Source organism: Theropithecus gelada, chromosome X, assembly GCF_003255815.1.
Source record: "Theropithecus gelada isolate Dixy chromosome X, Tgel_1.0, whole genome shotgun sequence".
In the NCBI taxonomy this organism is placed as follows: Eukaryota; Metazoa; Chordata; class Mammalia; order Primates; family Cercopithecidae; genus Theropithecus; species Theropithecus gelada.
This window is the reverse complement of record NC_037689.1, coordinates 35,220,660-35,238,567: the sequence shown is the minus strand read 5'-3', so window position 1 is coordinate 35,238,567 and position 17,908 is coordinate 35,220,660. Positions and strand designations below refer to the sequence as shown.

At 40.8% G+C, this 17,908-nt stretch overlaps 1 protein-coding gene across 3 annotated transcripts in view; it reads right to left on the bottom strand.

The window, feature by feature from the left end:
- EGFL6 (EGF like domain multiple 6) overlaps nt 1-17,908 on the bottom strand; it is a 64,538-nt gene that overhangs the window by 8,560 nt on the left and 38,070 nt on the right. Inside the window, exons 7-10 of one of the 3 annotated variants that reach the window (XM_025373290.1) lie at nt 16,207-16,329; nt 7,214-7,537; nt 6,032-6,112; nt 1,330-1,434 (exon numbers count right to left, since the gene is read on the bottom strand). In XM_025373290.1, the coding sequence (XP_025229075.1) occupies nt 1,330-1,434; nt 6,032-6,112; nt 7,214-7,537; nt 16,207-16,329 (633 nt within the window). The remainder of the gene's footprint in view (nt 1-1,329; nt 1,435-6,031; nt 6,113-7,213; nt 7,538-16,206; nt 16,330-17,908) is intronic. The other 2 variants (XM_025373291.1, XM_025373292.1) reach the window with 2 other exon arrangements.

Genomic DNA, 17,908 nt, shown 5'->3' with positions numbered 1-17,908 from the left:
AGAACTCACCTAGAGATCCAGTGGAGGTGCAGGAGGAGCGGGGGTATGATTTGAATGATGCAGAAGCTGAAAACCCTAGAGTTATTTGTGAATTGAGTGTTTGTAAATAGGGAACTTCCCATGGACAGAAAACTCAACGTAAGACTTAACATAACCCTATATCAGCTGTGGAGGTCCTGGAATAACCTATGGGCTCCCAATACGATATAGCTCTGGTAGACATAAATTTAGAGATGCAATTATGGAAGAAAAGAGAAACTCAGGTTAGTTATCAACAAGATAGCTTTTCCAGTGATATGGTGTTTTCAGCCTGGTTAAATTTGCCCTTTGCTTACACTGAATCTTTAGTAAAAGTCCCATTCACACAACTGCTGTGTGAGATGTATCCCCTCTCCCCTAACCCCAAGTTCAAAAAGGAATTCTTGTTGGGATATCTAGGTTTTCTGATTGCATGTGAGGGCATGAAAGGAAAGCTGTTGGGGAGGAATTAGTCTAGAGGAAGGATCTAAAAGAAGGATCTTTTAACTGAGGGCTGAGCCTATACATCCCCAAATAAATAATTTGATTGATAAGTAACTGGAGTCCCTGAAGGTGTAACAGTTTTCTTTAATTATATAGTCAGTCTTCGGGAGACAGAGATTCAATTTGTGCTCTAAATGGGATCTGCAAGGCAAACACTAAGGGGATAGTTAGGGTCCATCAATAGTGTTTAAGTAGGCAACGGGAAGGGTGAAAAATCCACAGCTCACAGATAAGATTGAGAAAAATTCAAGGACAGGTGGCTCAAAAGAAATCCTCAAGCAACAAACAGAAGGGAAAGCTCAGTTCAGGAGTTCAGGTCATTGACTTGATGTTCATTATGGTTTTCATGCTTTGAGGGGCCACTCTACTAAAACACCAGTTTTAGGTAGAGGTCATATTTCCTTTCAAGATTTATTTCCCCCATGAAAACAAAACAAAACAAAAACTATGAGATGCCATGGCTGGTAAACTGGGAAGAAGAAACCACTTCTTTCTACCTTTTCCCTAACTCTCCCAAACTTTATACAAATCTCAACATCTCTCTCTCAGCAGAAGGAGAGTGAATATGGAAGAGGTTTGCTCCCATAGCCTTTGTGGAGGCAGGTGTGTGGGAGAGGGATTAAGTAGGAGAATATATGCTGGACCAAGTTAGTCATCTATCAGGGGAGAGCTCGGAAGGTCTAAAAGTTTCCAAAAATGAAAAACAACCCTGCTCTGATGAGTAATGGGAATAACAACCTGTCACTCACGGAGGGCCTTCTATCTCTTCACCATATTGCAGAACATGAAATTGTCAAATATAAATACCATTATCTCGATCAGCAGGATTCCAGTCAAAATCATCTTCTCTATCCTGTTTCCAGTCACAGATCCCATGATCGAAGCTGCAGTCAACCGAGATATTTAAATCTGCTAAAAAGAAAGAATGCATTTCATAACCCCTAAGAGCATTAGGAAGATGTCTCACATTTGGGGCTTTGAAAGGCAATACCTTGTTTTCAGTTGTACAGAGTACAGATCATGACATACCCTGTTTTGAGTTATGTCTGTGGAGCCATTCTGAACAAATTCAGTTGTGATCTTAAAAAAACAAAAAAACTTTGGGAGGCTGAGGTGGGCAGATCACGAGGTTGGGAATTCAAGACCAGCCTGGCCAACATGGTGAAACCTCGTCTCTACTAAAAATACAAAAATTAGCTGGGCATGGTGGCAGGCACCTGCAATCCCAGCTACTCGGGAGGCTGAGGCAGGAGAATTGCCCAGGAGGTGGAGGTTGCAGTGAGCCAAGATCGTGCCATTGCACTCCAGCCTGGGTGACAGGGTGAGACTCTGTCTCAAAAAAAAAAAAAACAAAAACAAAAAAACCAAAAAGCCAAACCAAACCAAAACAAAACCCTTTTTAAAAATAATAAGTAATGGGTGAGAACCCCATGCACAAAGAGAAACAGAATATAAGCAATTGTTTATCGTTCAGGCCAGAAAATAAAATATCTCCTACCCAAATAAACCAGTAAAGACCTTGCCGGAACTTTCTACCTTCTTTTCTTTTCTTTTCTTTTTCTTTTTTTTCTTTTTTTTTTTTTTTTGAGACGGGGTCTTGCTGTGTCATCCAGGCTGGAGTGTAGTAGCATGAACACAGTTCACTACAGCCTCTACCTCCTGGGCTCAAGTGATCCTCCCACTTCAGCCTCCTGAGTAGCTGGGACTATGGACACATGCTACCACGCCAGCTAATTAAAAAAGTTTTTTTGTACAGATGGGGTCTCATTGTGTTGCCCAGGCTGGTCTTGAACTCCTGGGCTCAAACGATCCACCTGCCTTGGCCTCCCAGAGTGCTGGCATTACAGGTGTGAGCCACCGTGCCTGGCCTCTAAATTGTTAATGACTGCCTTGTTTAGATGTGTCAGAGAAGTATAACAGTTCATTCAGCTAGTTTTAAGTTTTGAACCAGTGCCTGTGGTTACTTTTATGTAGATCCTGGCCCACTGTCTGTTTTTATGAAGTTTTATTGAAACACACTATGCCCATTCATTTGCATAACATCAATGACTGCATTTGAGCTACAATGATGGAGTTGAATAGTTGTGAAAGTAGTTTATGGCCCAGAAAGCTTAAAATATGTACTATGTAGCCCTTTATAGAAAAAAGTTGGCTGACCTCTGATGTAGATAAATACCACCGGGAAAGGGGGGGTGAAGAATGAGATAGTTTTGATTTATAACTAAGGCTAGCCTCTGGCTCTGATTTTGGGGCTTTATATGTTAATGCTGGGGAAGAAAGGAATGGTAAGGAAAGGGAATAGGGTAAAAAGGAACACAGCAGCAGCTGATTCTTGACTCATTTTGATTTGCCAAATATTTTATATCATTTGATTAGGTTGTTTAAAAAAACGTCTAGCATCAGACTCATTTTCAGGAAACTAAAACTGAGGCTCAAGTTCTGCAGACACTGAATGCTGGAGTTGGACCTGAATCCCAAATCAGAATGCAATCCAGGACCTTCCATCTTGCACATATCCTAAGTGAGCACACATGGTCCCTTTCCTCACTTTCCTTTCTTCTTAACTCCCTATTTTTTCTCTGTGCGGCAAATATATTTTCTTTCTAGTCCCAGTTTTAAAAGTAAAAGATGCCTTGCTTCCAGTCTTCAGTATTCTTTAATGAGTGCTAATACTAGTTAGTTAGATAGTTGATGTTATTATCCCACAAATAGTGGAATATCAGTTTTTCAGTTGGTTTACAATTGTGGTGGTATGTTTCTCCCAAACTCTTCCCCTTCCTCCACATGGGGCAAGCGGGTATGTAAATTGAGATGATGGAACAGTATATAGCAAACTATTCCATAAAGAGATAAAACTCAAGGCTTTGGTCTCACAGGCACATTCTTTCATTTGTATAGCACTTCATGGTTTGGAAAGTGCTTTCAAATATATTCTCTGGTTTAATCTACACTTGCCTTGAAGCAGATGCTGTTGGTGCCACACCAATATCTGTCAGTACCTATATTCTCTTGCAGGCATGTGGCTTTCTACTGGAAACACTCACAACTCTCTGTGTGAGGGTGCTCTCTGCTTGGAGCATTCTTGGCCCACCAGGTGGGCTAGAATGCTGGGGAGTCATTTTCCCAGGGACAGCCGTAAACCAGTGATGGACAGGAGTTGTTGGATAGATATCTCCATTTCCTTGCCTTTGGAAAGGACCACTAAGTGCTGGAATTGAATGTGGGCTAAAGTCGCATTGGAATTCAGGCTTTCCCTGTCTTGTCGAGGGTCCAAGTGAGATCAAGTTTCCCCAGTGGTGCCCTTCCTTGCTTTCATGCCAGGCCAGGAGCACCAAGGAATCAGCACCCTCCTGGGAGCAGTCTTCAATCAATGCCAGATGGGAGTTGGTATATATATGACCCAGCCTCCTTATTCCTTCAGTAGGATAATTCTGAGCCATGTGTTCTACACAGGCTTCTGGAGTTTCCCAGTGGGATTGAGCTCCAGTTGCCCACAGTGGAAACTTGCCTGATAACGTACCCTTTATTGCCTCCTTCTCTCCCCACCTCACTTCTGCACACCCCCAGCCACCATTTCCTGGGATCATCTTCCACATAAACCGCTTGCACACAAATTCTTATCTTGGGGTCTATTTCTGGGGAACCCAGCCTAAGACAGCATCTAAGAGATGAATATTGCTCTTATTCCAATTTTACATATGAAAGCAAGGAGGCACTGCAAATCCAAGTGACCTGTCCAAGGCAAACAACCAGTGGAAGAGTTGCAGTACACATCTGAATCTTCCGGTTGGGACTGAGCTTTCTAGGACAACTTACTCAAGGACTGTTGAAATTACAGGGTCATATGGTCATGTGCAAAATTTTAACCTTTCTGTGTTTCATTAGGAATCATGGAATAGAAAATAAACTAAGAAATCTGGTGGTCTGGGGATCCAAAGAGGAGTCAATGGATTCCTTCATGTCACTTATCAAGGGTAGGCAGAGTTTGGGCAGAACTTGTGAGCACCTAGAGAATGTAGCTTACCCCCTGTACAATGAAATATTTCCTTTCTAACCAGGAAAATAGGCAATAAGTTGTCTACTGCAGAGAAATAAAAACAGAATACTTAAGAGAAATATGGAAGAAAACAAAATGCCTGTAGGAGCTGGGTCATGGGTTACTAGGCTTTGAAGAGTGTTAGTAGAAGCTTCTCAGATACAATTCAGAGGACTGCATTAGAGAGGTACTTTTTTTGCAGTGGAGATGGTCCTGTAAATGAAAGGGATAGGACTGGGCAATGTACTCACAGGGTAAACACAAAAGGGAATCAATTAGCACAAGGTTATGCTAATCTTTTACTTACCACATGTATAGTGGTAAGTAAAAGGAAGTTTGAAAAGGAAAAGGTTATGCTAATGTTTTACTTACCACATGTATAGTGGGAAGTGAAAGAAAATTAGAAAATGAAAGAGATGATCAAGGCATTCATACTTATACCAAGTGAAAGGTATAAATATATAAACGGGCTTTTCCCTGAGGTATGTGTAACTTGTCATGAGTGGTGAATGTTCTAAATAAACCAAGAGGAATTAGGGATCATGCCCAAGAAACTCCAGATTATGAGGCTTTGGTAGAATGATCGCAAAAATGGTCCTGATTTTTATCCCTCTCTGAATCCACTCTCTTTGTATGACTTCACAGCTCCTTCCACAACCTTGAAGTCTACATTGGCCTTGTGACTTGGCTTGGCCAATAGAATATGGCGGAAGTGATGTTGTACCATTTCTGGGCCTAGACCTCAAAATATCTTGTGTGCTGTTGCTCTCTTTCTTGAAACCCCGCTGTTGCCTCATGAGAAAAAGCTTGGACTAGCCTGCTGGAGGATGAGAGACCACATAGAGCAGAGCTGAGTGAGTCCAATCCTCCCAACTGAGGCCTCGGGCATGTGAGAAAGCATGGCCAAGATCAGCAAAATCACGAAGCGGGCCCACAACTGACTGTATGTGGACACATGGGTGAACCCACCCAGCCTAGCTCAGAGCAGCAGAACCATCCAGCCAACCCATAGACTCATATGCAAAAACAAATATTTATTGTTGTGGGCCACTGAGGGCTTGTGGTTGTTTGTTACACAGCATTATTATGGCAATAGGTAACTGATATAGGCACTTTGGGCCAAATTTAGTACATGAAGACTTTCAGGTTGTGGGTCCTCAGGCAGCCGAATTGAAGAAAATATGTAAGTTTCTCCCATCTCCATATATACAGTCTGGCTTCAACCATTCACTCTCATCATCAGGTGGGAGTGGTGGGGAGAAGAGAATAGCCTTACTATATTTCAATCATTAGTACCAATCACACAAGGACCTACTATTTTAATACTGGCACTGTGTGTGTGATGTAATGATTTTTCCCTTGGGGGTTTATGAATGAAGCAGGGATTCATAAACAATCATTTCACTGTATGAAGAAATGAAAACGACATGGATAACGTGAAAGAGCATACACTTGGGAGAAAGAATTATTTACCTTTATATTCCAGTTTGGAAGTTAGTGCTTTCCTTTGGACCAGAACCAGACCAAATTCACCTGCTTCATTCACCTTAGGGACTAATAAAGAACACTTGGTCAGTTAAGAAAAAAACCTTAAAGCCCACATGCTCAGAAGGTATGAATCAAATGACCAAACAAAGAAGGTTAGATCATGTATTCTAATTACAGAATATATTAGAGCAGTGTTTCCCTAACATTTCCAAATAATTCACATTGGATCCAGTTTCCTCATCTAGAACATCTTTTCCAGATATTTCCTTGGATGAAGTAGGCATCTACACTCTTGATACATCCCTTCTTACTAGGTTTTGGAAATATGTTTCTTTTTTTCTTTTTTCGAGATTTTTCACTCTCTATTAAGACAGAGAATGTCATTAATAGAGATTCTTGGATGGGTGGGCCTGTGTCTACTTTTCCTTTGGTTAAATCCATCTGGCATCTGTATATATGACCACCAGTCACAGAGCCAAGACTAGACAAGGCAAAATACAGAGGAAGCAACAAATGCCCAGCCAGAATGAATGGGAAAGTCTCAGTGTGGAGATGCAGGGTGGGTTAATATGGAAACCCTCCTGGGGAGACTGAGCCTTATAGTGGGTTCTGCACAGCAACCAGTGAAAAGGGAGTTATGGCAGTTCTCTAGTTCACATAGAAAACTGAAGCTCCACTATAAAATTTGTCCTCCTACATTTGTCGATTTTGGCTTTTAAAATCATAACCACACAACTGTGAGGTTCCATTTTCTTAGACTAGGCCTGTAAAAGTGCCTTCAAGAAGTAAAAAGGTAGACCTTAGCTGATCCATGTGGTGAACCTCTCTTTGATTTGGGGGCATGCCTCATGGAGAGCTGGGCAGCCAAACCACTGCCCTTGCAGGACAAGCAGGCTTCCTTGGCTGGAAGCTAGAAGAGGAGGTCTGTGTCAAATAGGAAACCCCCCAGGTAGGGGAACAGGACCTCCCCTCTTTGGTTCCTAGAGCAGCAGGTTTGATTGGGTATCTGCAGAAGGTGTTCGTTTCTAGACTTTACAGAGAATGTTGCTTCTCAGGACCCAACCCATTTTACTTAAGCTGTGAAACCGACTTTTTGTCTTCTTTCATTTGCCAGGATAAATTGCAATTCATTGTTCATAAAACATATAAAATAAAAATAACACTCACAAAACACATCTCCTCGCAGGCTTCGCTCCTCTATGTCATTCTTCAGGGCTTTCTCTTCTCTTTTCTCCTCCTCAAGCCCCTCTTTCATTTTCTCTTCATTCCCTTTTTTATCTCCATGAGAGTTTCCGCCTCTGGAAACACTGTCTTCATAGTTGAAGGGTTGCAAGTTCACCTTAGGGGTAGGAGTACTAGTGGGTTCTGGGGTAACATTTTTAATTTTTACCTTCTTTTTCATGCTGTTTTTGTGAGCAAGCAACTTCTTGATTCTGTCTTTGATGGTACCAGGTGCTCTGAGGACTTCCTTCACAGAATTTTGAGGGATAGCTAAAACAAATAAGAGGCAAGATATTCCAAATTGGCAGATAATTAAATTACTCACAAAAATGGAGCATTTAAAAAGTGCTGAAGTGTAGTAAGTGAATGCTTCCAGAATGAAACCACATGAGGCTCTACCATTTGATAAATTAGGAATAACTATATTTGTATCTGTTTTAAGCAGTTCCAGTGTTATGGTAGTTATCTTAATTACCTTTTGTTGCTTTTGTTTTGCTTCAGAGACCACTTTAGTGAAACACCTACTACTACCCAGTTGGGCTACAGATCCCAAAGACATGGATTTGCCAGGGTCGTCTAATATTTCTGCTTTCATTGTGGTATTCTTCAAAACCGGTATTGTCCTGATAGCCCTATAGATTTGTCCAAATTTGATGTTCAAAAATTACAGCTACAGCATTAGATTGAACCATATAAATTGCTAATAATGGACCATTTGTGACCTACAAAAATGGTGACTTATGGTGCAAAATACACATACCCAATTTTCTTTCTACCTTTGAATTTTTTTCACCTCAGTCAACCATTATCTAAAGCTAAATGATTTTATTTATTAAATATTTCAGAGAGGCTTCTATACTTACTATTTTTCATTCATTTTCTATTTCTCACCGCAAAAGTAAATTACTTTAAAAATGTACCTGTAGATCAATTCTTCTTATCCCTTAGTGGACTAATGACCCTTGGAAGAAAAACGTTGGTGTCAAAGAACTCAAGAGGTACAAAAAGTTCATTTAGTCCAGGACTCTTGTCTTGTTGATGAGGCAACTGGGTGTTAAGTGACTTGCCCAAAGTCACTCATCATGCTAGGGACAGAGCTAAGATTTGGGAGTAGAGCATATGAATGACTTTTTTTCTTTCCTTTTTTTTTTTTTTGAGACAGAGTTTCACTCTTGTTGCCCAGGCTGGAGTGCAGTGGCACGATCTTGGCTCACTGCAGTCTCCTCCTCCTGGGTTCAAGCGATTATCCTGCCACAGCCTCCTGAGTAGCTGGGATTACAGGTGCATGCCACCACACCCAGGTAATTTTTGTATTTTCAGTAGAGACGGGATTTCGCCATGTTGGCCAGGCTGGTCTTGAACCCCTGACCTCAGGTGATCCACCCGCCTCGGCCTCCCAAAGTGTTGGGATAGCAGGGTGAGCCACTGCGCCTGGCCATGAATTACTCTTTTCCCATTCCTGTTTCTATGATAGATTTATTCCTGCTTGAAGATTAAGGTTACTTTTCTCTAGGAATGTTTCAAATTCCTTGAGATCTATAATTCAAAGATATATGTCTCCTTTTCAGGGATATACTCATGATAATTCAGAATATCCAACTGATGTAAAGAAGTAATTAATTTTTAAAAAATTAAAAACACTGATATTTAAAATCAAATATATTGTCTCACTATAAAATATCTAGGCATGTACTAGTCTAAGACTAAGCAAGAAAGGGTCTAATAACACCTCGATCAATTCACTTAATTCTATTATTTGGACATAGTTTAGAGAGAAATGAAACAATGGGGTAGACATTAATTTTGATGCCTAAAAAGAGTACTATAAAAAATTGGAGTGGGATTTTATTAGAATATTTTTCTTGACAATGTTTTAACTTCTTCTCCTGCTTTGTTCCTTCTTCATCATTTGGCTGATTCAATCTATGTCGAAGTAGTAGAAAAATAAACAAGGAGAAGTCCACAATATTTGGGGTAACCAAAAGGGGAAAAGTGCTTTGAAAATATGTATGCTCTTAATTAACACATTGCTTTTACTTTGGAATCAAAAGAGCAAGATTTTTCTTTTCAATGAAATATTCTAGTTATTTCTCATTGTGACAGCCTGACTATAGGTACAAAACCAACATGTGCTAATACAAGTAATGCATCATTACTCATTTTCCTGACCTTCAGATAGCTTGTTTCAGCTACTTTGCCAGAAGTTGCATGTTAAGTTATGACTGTAATGTGTGATCATATATAGACCTTCCTCTGGAGGCCCCACTGTAATTCTGTCCATGGTCGACTGCATCTTTCCCCAGTACCCGGCAAGAAAAATTAACAGGAAACCCCTATTCCTTGCATATTTCCTTTTTGCAATCAGTAACATAAAACTAAAGACCTTTAATAAATAATGAGGAAAGGGTTTCAACTCACACCAGGCAAACCTAAACATCTGCTTTCAGTTTCTGCTTTGAAGTTTCAAATATTCCTATTGAAAAGAAACAACAACTAAAACATCATAATCTTGATAGTGTTAACAATTTCATTCTCTTAGTATGTAAAGAGAAAGCTGGGCAAGGATAAAAATGCACTTTAATGATATGCATATGCATAAGTAGATTTGGATTTACCTAGGTATCACTGTTTCAAATTTGACATTATGATGGTTTTCTCTTAAAGATTTATTGATTATTGCCTCATCTTTTTGAGAATATAAAAATGTGGGAGGGGCCAGGCATGGTGGCTCATGCCTGTAATCCCAGCACTTTGGGAAGCCAAGGCAGGCAGATCACTTGAGGTCAGGAGTTTGAGACCAGCCTGGCCAACATACACAGTGAAACACAGTCTCTACCAAAAATACAAAAATTAGCTAGGAGTGGTGGCAGGTGCCTGTAATCCCAGCTACTTAGGAGGCTGAGGCAAGAGAATTGCTTGATCTCAGGAGGCAGAGGTTGCAGTGAGCCGAGATCACACTACTACTCTCCAGCCTGGGCAACAGAGTGAGACTCCATATCAAAAAAAAAAAAAAAAGAGGGAGTTGCAGTAGGACTGTCTTTGGCACACATTTGGGGAACTCAGATATAAAACTTAGGAATTTCAAAGTCTTCAGGTTCACAGGCCAGTTTTTTGTAAAGTTGACAATTTCTCTTTGGAGGGATTTGAGATGTCTCCCAACACCCATGTTGTCAAACACTTCTACCAACCTGAAAACCCTAATTTTAATTTCTTTTTTTTTTTTTTTTGAGACGGAGTCTCGCTCTGTCACCCAGGCTGGAGTGCAGTGGCCGGATCTCAGCTCACTGCAAGCTCCGCCTCCCGGGTTCACGCCATTCTCCTGCCTCAGCCTCCCGAGTAGCTGGGACTACAGGCGCCCGCCGCCTCGCCCGGCTAGTTTTTTGTATTTTTTAGTAGAGACGGGGTTTCACTGTGTTAGCCAGGATGGTCTCGATCTCCTGACCTCGTGATCCGCCCGTCTCGGCCTCCCAAAGTGCTGGGATTACAGGCTTGAGCCACCGCGCCCGGCCCTAATTTTAATTTCATATCTTTGGAATAAAACTTTATAGAAGATCACTCTTAGGTGAGAATATCTTACCCAGGAGGAATATGACTTTGACATTCATTCAACTGTGCTTAGTTCATTAGATGATCTATCATCTGGGAGGAGAAAAGTTCTACTAATCTGAGCTTTGGACACAGTCCTGGAAGAAGCAGCTTAATCACAGATGAGAAATGTATTCCAGCATGGGACCCAGGAAACAGGAAGGGGCTAGGATGGAACAAAAGATGAGCCAAGAGAGTTTGCTGGGGAGGACAAACTCTGTGAGTTCTCCATCACAGAGGATCAACCAATTGGTCATAAACACACCTGTCCTGTGTTTAAGCAGATAATCCTGAAGCCCAGTTTCCTAAGTTTGACTCCTAGCTCCCACATTTTCTAGCCATATGTCCTCAAGTGAATAATTAACTTCTCTTTGCCTCAGTCTCTCCATTTATAAAATTGGGATAAGAATAGGTTTTTTTGGGAGGCTTAAATGGGTGAACACACATCGATTACTAAGATTAGTGCTTGGCACACACTCAACATGTGTGCTATTTTTAGCATTCATCACCCGAATGTTTAAAATCTTTTCCAGAGTTAGAAAAATTCCCAGGCCATACGTCCAAATTTCTAATGTTTACAATTGAAGAAAAAAAATGGGGATGGCCTGCTTGTACCAAAGCCCATATTCTTGACTGCACACTATACAAACTGAAATAAGCCATAAGCATATTTTTAGTGGCTAAAGAAGCTGCTTTTCAATAGAAAGGATTGTTGAATTTTGGTAAGGAGGGCTTTGTCACTATTACTCCTACTCCTAGCACATGCTTATTGAGCATTTCATTTATTCTGGACTAGTGCTGAGCTCTTTAGATGGACATTTACTTATTCTGTATGAATAAATTTAATCATCAAAACAATATTAAGGGCTAGATACTATCATCCATATTTTACATGTGTGGAAACTGAGGCACTGAAATATTAAATAATTTGTTCTTGGTCCACAGGTAGTAGGCTAGCAAGTCAGGAATCAAGCTAAGGTAATATGATTCTAGAAGCTGTGCTCCTGGTAAGCCAATGGCAGTTTCCTTTCCTAAGTTGACTGTTACTCCCCAAATTGGGTATCATCTGGGTTTTGATTTTCTTAGAATGAGGTGCAGCTGCTGTCAAATCAAGACCAAATTATCTGGCAGTATATTATTAATACTTATATTAGAACAGTGGAACATATACACATCTACATTTAGGGTGCTTCTTCCTTTAGGTATAGAGAGGGGGTTAGGATAATCTAACTCTTTTTCCATATTGCAATGTAGAGTCTGAACTTTTCAAAACAATGAACTTAATAAAAGTTGCTACATCAATGCCATACACACACACACACACACACACACACACACACATATATATTTATGGAGATAGAGTCTCGCTCTGTTGCCCAGGCTGGAGTGCAGTGGTGCAATCTCAGCTTACTGCCATCTCTGCTTCCTGGCTTCAAGCAATTCTCCTACCTCAACCTCCCGAGTAGCTGGGACTACAGGCGCACACCACCATGCCTGGCTAATTTTTTGTATTTTAGTACAGATGGGGTTTTACCGTGTCGCCCAGGCTGGTCTCGAACCCCTGAGCTCAGGCAATCCACCTGCCTTGGCCTCCCAAAGTGCTAGGACTACAGGCATGAGCCACAGTGCCCGGCCTATGCCCTATATTATATAACAGCAATTTGTGTGCATACAAAATAATATAACATTTTATAATGTTTTATAATGCTGAATGCTAACTAGATGTAATTTTCTCATTTTTGTTTTTATGACTCTTATATGTACATAAGAGTGGATTTTGGGGCATCCTTCTTTAAGCAATGAGTGTTAAGACCTTGTTAAGATGAATTTTCAATAGTAGCATGGCGGTTTATTTTATGGAAAATTAAAGCAAAATGAAAAGGGTTGGACAAGTAATATGGTGAATGACCCAAAGATAGTTTTCTCCTTTAAATAAACATTCCAGTGAAAGACTAAAGAAATAATTTAGCTGCAGAATGGACAACAAAATGCATAATTTTCAGATATTGAATAGAACAGTGTGATAAATTTGAGGTTTCAAAGAATAAAGACAAATTTCTTTTACCCCAAAATAAATTTGGATGGTCCAAGAAAAACAGACATTTTCTTGACACAAGAAATGTTTGTGTTGATGTGGGATTTACAATTTCAAAGCACTGAGTTACAATATAGAAAACACAGGCTGCAAACAACTACCTAATTGCATGCCTAAAGATGTTGCCTTCATTTTAACATTAATAATACATTGCAGTTTCAAGGGGATCAAATGACAAGGAAGAAAGATGGCTCCAGGTTTACTCTGGGCCTTCGATTTTTACACCTAGGGGTAGGAGAGTGGGTATGTGGGGGTGAGTTGCCCACTTACTGAAACAGATGCTTTCCTGAGGTGTCTTTCTTTGTATGCACAGCATTTTCACATTTACCTTTGTGAAATTTCAGAGTGGGTGGCCCTTAACAAACAGCTGATTGAAATGATATTAATAACAATAACAATCATAGCTAACTTTAATGAGCATCTACTATGTGGTCCTGCTAAACTAAACTCTCTATATCACCTCATTTAAACCTCACAATGAACCTCTGCGAGACATATTTGTGTTAGTGTGGGTTCCTCCAAGCAGAGCCTGAGACAAGGATTTGGGTGCAGATGACTTATTTGGAAGGTGATTCCAGGAGGCAGAAACTGGGGAGAGGAGACAGTGAGACAGGAAGAGAGAAAAGCCAAAAGATGGTGCTTAGATGGACAGGTAATCGCTGTGGGTAAGTGGGGCTCAGTCCTGCTGGGGACATCTGGGAGCCAATGTAGAACACACCTCAGAACTGTTCCACCCCGTGAAGTGGAAGCTGGAGTATTTATCCAGAGACTCCTGTCAGAGAGAGAGCACTGCTAGAGATACACATGCAACTGTCTACCCTGCCTCACTAGGATTAGGGAGCTCCAAGGGACTGTGGACTAGCCCATTACAAGAACCCACCACAGTACTACCATAAACCCCATTTTGAATAGGAGGAAACTGAGCTTAGAGAGATTAAGAAATTTGCTAAAGGTCACAGCCAGCATGGGGCAGAGCTAAGATTTAAATTCAGGCCTTCCCAACCTGGAATGTACATGTTCAAATTTGGTGGCATAAAGGAGCTTTGAGCACAGGTCCCTTGGGCACTCATCCAATATGGAAAGCTGATTTATTCAGTCTCCTCTCTGGGGGCCTCCCAAGGTTATGGTGTCCTTCCCCCCAACCTACCTATGCACAGCGCTGCCTGGGCAGCCAATTTCTCTCTCTCTGAATCAAGTTTCAGAAGGACATCATTGGATACTTCCATCTAGAGGGATAGAAGCCATGGCATCCAGTTGCTGGACACTAAGTGGTCATTTATTACCATCTCCAGCCCAATGCAGGAATCCGTCTCAGAGCCCCCAGACTGCAAGCCAGGGGCAGTGGAATGTCCCTACTCCATGGGGTTCCCTGCTCCACTCTTAAATAGCTAGCAGCCATTTTTAAGAGAGAATGTAACCTCCACCCACTGGACTTAGTTTGCTTGGGAAAGCCACTTTTATTTCATATTTCTTAAAATATTTACAGGCACAATTTATTCTTTTCCATACTATATTTTCCAGACTAAATGCTGCCCTGTTCTTTTGGCAGTCCTTCACAGAATTTGATTTCCAGACTCATTTTCTTTGGTTATATTCTTTTATACATACTCTTGTCCAGTGGTGCTCAACACTAGCCCACTGGGGTACTGTGAACCTTTTATGGGTGTGGCGCTAAATGTCTAGCATGGTACATACAGTTTATTTTTGTATGACTGAGTGGACACTGTTATAGTCATTTGCATCATTGGGAGCATTGGTCAGATGGGGGTATGGAATATGATGTAAGTCAGGGTATACCTTGCAGCCATATTTATTGAACATGCAGGAACTCTGCTAAGGGGTATATAACAGAGTTGAATCAGGGCAGTCAACAAGTCTAGTCACACTATAAGCCAGTGCTAAAAGGGTCATGACCAGAGGGATAAACCTGGATGACTTTATTTATTTATTTATTTATTTTAATTTTTTGAGACAGAGTCTTACTCTGTTGCCCAGGCTGGAGTGCAGTGGTGCGATCTCGGCTCACTGCAAACTCTGCCTCCCAAGTTCAAGCAATTCTTGTGCCTCAGCCTCCCGAGTAGTTGAGATTAAAGATGTGCACCACCATGCCTGGCTATTTTTTTTGTATTTTCAGTAGGGACAGGGTTTCACGATGTTGGCCAGGCTGGTCTTGAACTCCTGACCTTAGGTGATCTGCCCCCCTGGGCCTCCCAAAGTGCTAGGATTACAAGTGTGAGCCACCACACCCAGCCGAACCTGGATGATTGTTTACTAGGGAAGTGACTGTGCTGTAATCATAGCTGCCTTGCCTTGGAAGACATTCCTGGTATTCACCAAGATTTCTAGTTTTCTTCTCTTTTGGGCACACAGCAAGTTTATTATTATTTTTGTCCCTTGACGTTAGATACTTCCAAGTTGAATAAACTAACAGCTGGTGCATGATTGCCCATGCTCCTTTCTCTGCTGTGACAAACCCTAAGGCCTTGAATTGAGACCATGGTACCATAAAATGATGGGGCCTCTATCAGTCTGTGTCCTTAAGTGACTGTATTGAGAAGAAACCCCCGAAAAATTCTCTTTGGACATATTACTTGAGTGAGAAATAAACCTTTATTGTTGTTGTAGTTATTAATAGCAGTGACATTTTATTGTTAGATGTCTGGTTTATAAATTTAAAGTTTTAACAAAAAGTATTAAATAATTCATCAGCAAGAACAATGGAACTCTCTGCTATATACATTAAAACAAGTGGATCCAGCCTTGAGGATGACAGATAAAATGATCATACTTTAATGAAGATCAGCTTCATCAAACTTTGTTTTGGCTGTGCATTCTGGAAAATGTCCAGATTCACTTGGTTAAAAAACCTTTGTGGTTTTAAGCCACTGTTATTTTAGGTTTGCTTGCTACTGCACCATAACTCAGTCTATCCTGATAGATACATTTGCTCAGTGTCTTTTGTCTTTAAATCTTTTGTTCAGTATCTGAAGTATGTCATGGCCAGAAAGATATTCAGTACCCTTGCTGTTCTTTAAGTTTAGTGCCTACAACTTCAGTGAGTATTGGAGATGTGGTCCAATTAGCAAAGAAGAAAAGGCTGAGGCAGAGAGTTAAACACTGCACACATACACAGAGTGAGGATAAGGGAGAGGGAGAGGGAGAAAAAGACAAAGAAAGGAGAGAAATAGAGGGAGGAAGGAGATATGAGGAGAACGCTTCATTGGGAATAGCTAAGACACCATGACCAAATGCTACTTACCAGAACACCGAAGTCCATTGCCTTTATATCCCTGCTTGCATTTACACTTGAAGGACCCTTGGGTATTGAAGCAATTGGCATGGTGGCTGCACGTATGGCTATCTATTGTACATTCGTTTATATCTAAAAAAGAACATTCCAGTGAACAACTCTGTGGTACAGGGCTTGCTGAAAAGACTCTCCCCTTACACTTGAACAACTGTAGGGTCAAGCACTAAATGCCCCTGACAAACCAAGCGTTGCCTGAGAACTGAGAGGTGTTCAGAACTGCAGGCTCATTGGCCAGCAGCCCTGGCTTTGTTTGCTGCCTGGTATGTAGGGAGTGTTTGCTGCTTCCCTCCCCCACAGCAATTTCATCTCCTGCTTATCAATGCTATTGAAATGTGTAAGATGTTTAGGTTTTTCTCTTAACTTTTTCATCTAACTTAGAACTAAATAACAATATCAGAAAATCAATTCTATATTCAGAAGGTCTTGAAACTCCTAACAAACAAAGGCAAGATCAACTAGGAACCATTGACATCATCTAACTTATAGGCACAGGCATTTTGTTCTAAGACTGCCAGGAAAAAGGGTCAGGCTGGTCTGAGCTTGTCTGCTGGGTTTAGAGGAGGAAAATTTGCCAAATTCCACCCAAGTGAGAGGTTCATTTGCCGTGTTCTCCACCCCATTTTCTATCTATGTATTTGTAGACATATGTGTACAAAATAACCTGTTGGTTTTAATTTAGCCACAAAGCTAAGCTCAGACGCCAATCTTAATCACCTTTAAAGTCTCAAAGATTTGTTTCCTTTTGAAGCTTTCCATGTGAATTCCACTCTGTTCTGTGGAACCTCCCCTTAGGTATCAGGAAACAGGATTAAACTCTGTAACACAGCATCATAGGATTACAGGGCTGGTTTGGTCTACAGGAGGGCATGGGGTCCAAGTCCATGAGAAATATGGATTTTATGATCCTCTCTAGGATGGACTTTGTGTTTGAAATTTGAGGGAAGAGCTGTGGAGGCTTCACAAGATGGTTCGAAGAAACCCAGCAATTGAGTGTTGCCCCAATATGATTACACAATATGTGTCCTGGGAAGCCCTGTGTATAGGGTTGAAAGAAATCCTATTTTTTCTCAACTATTAGCCTTCTATGTCATGCATATACCTTTGTTACACGTGTTATGGGTAGAGAAATCCACAGGGAGCCCGAATTTCCCTTCACTATAGGGCAGGCCCCATCCTACATTATATAAAGGGCAATGGGAATGCATCTAAGGACTCCCCAAATACCCCACCTCACTTGTTCACGGAGGCTTGAAATCCATTCACTAAGGAATAAAATATTTCACATAGATTAGGGCAATAGCTAACTGGTACCAGAATCTTATCAGAGAGTGATTTTGGTAACTGTGGTAAAGGAACATTATATTTGGAGCTTGAACTATGAAAGGGCTGAAAGAGGGGAAAGGAAAAAGCATAGGCCTTCATGTCTCTCATACACTTCTCTAAAGCCACCCCTGATGGAGACTGTTATAAACAGATCACTGAGATCAAGATTAGATAGACTTTGTTATTCTTCCTTTTACCAAATATAAATACTGCTTTATTGTTCCCATTTTTAGATGTGTAACTAGAGATAGAACAAAAAATATAAACAAAACAAAAAGCCAAATTAAAAAGAGTCCCACCAGAATCATCTCAAGATAATCATTTCCAC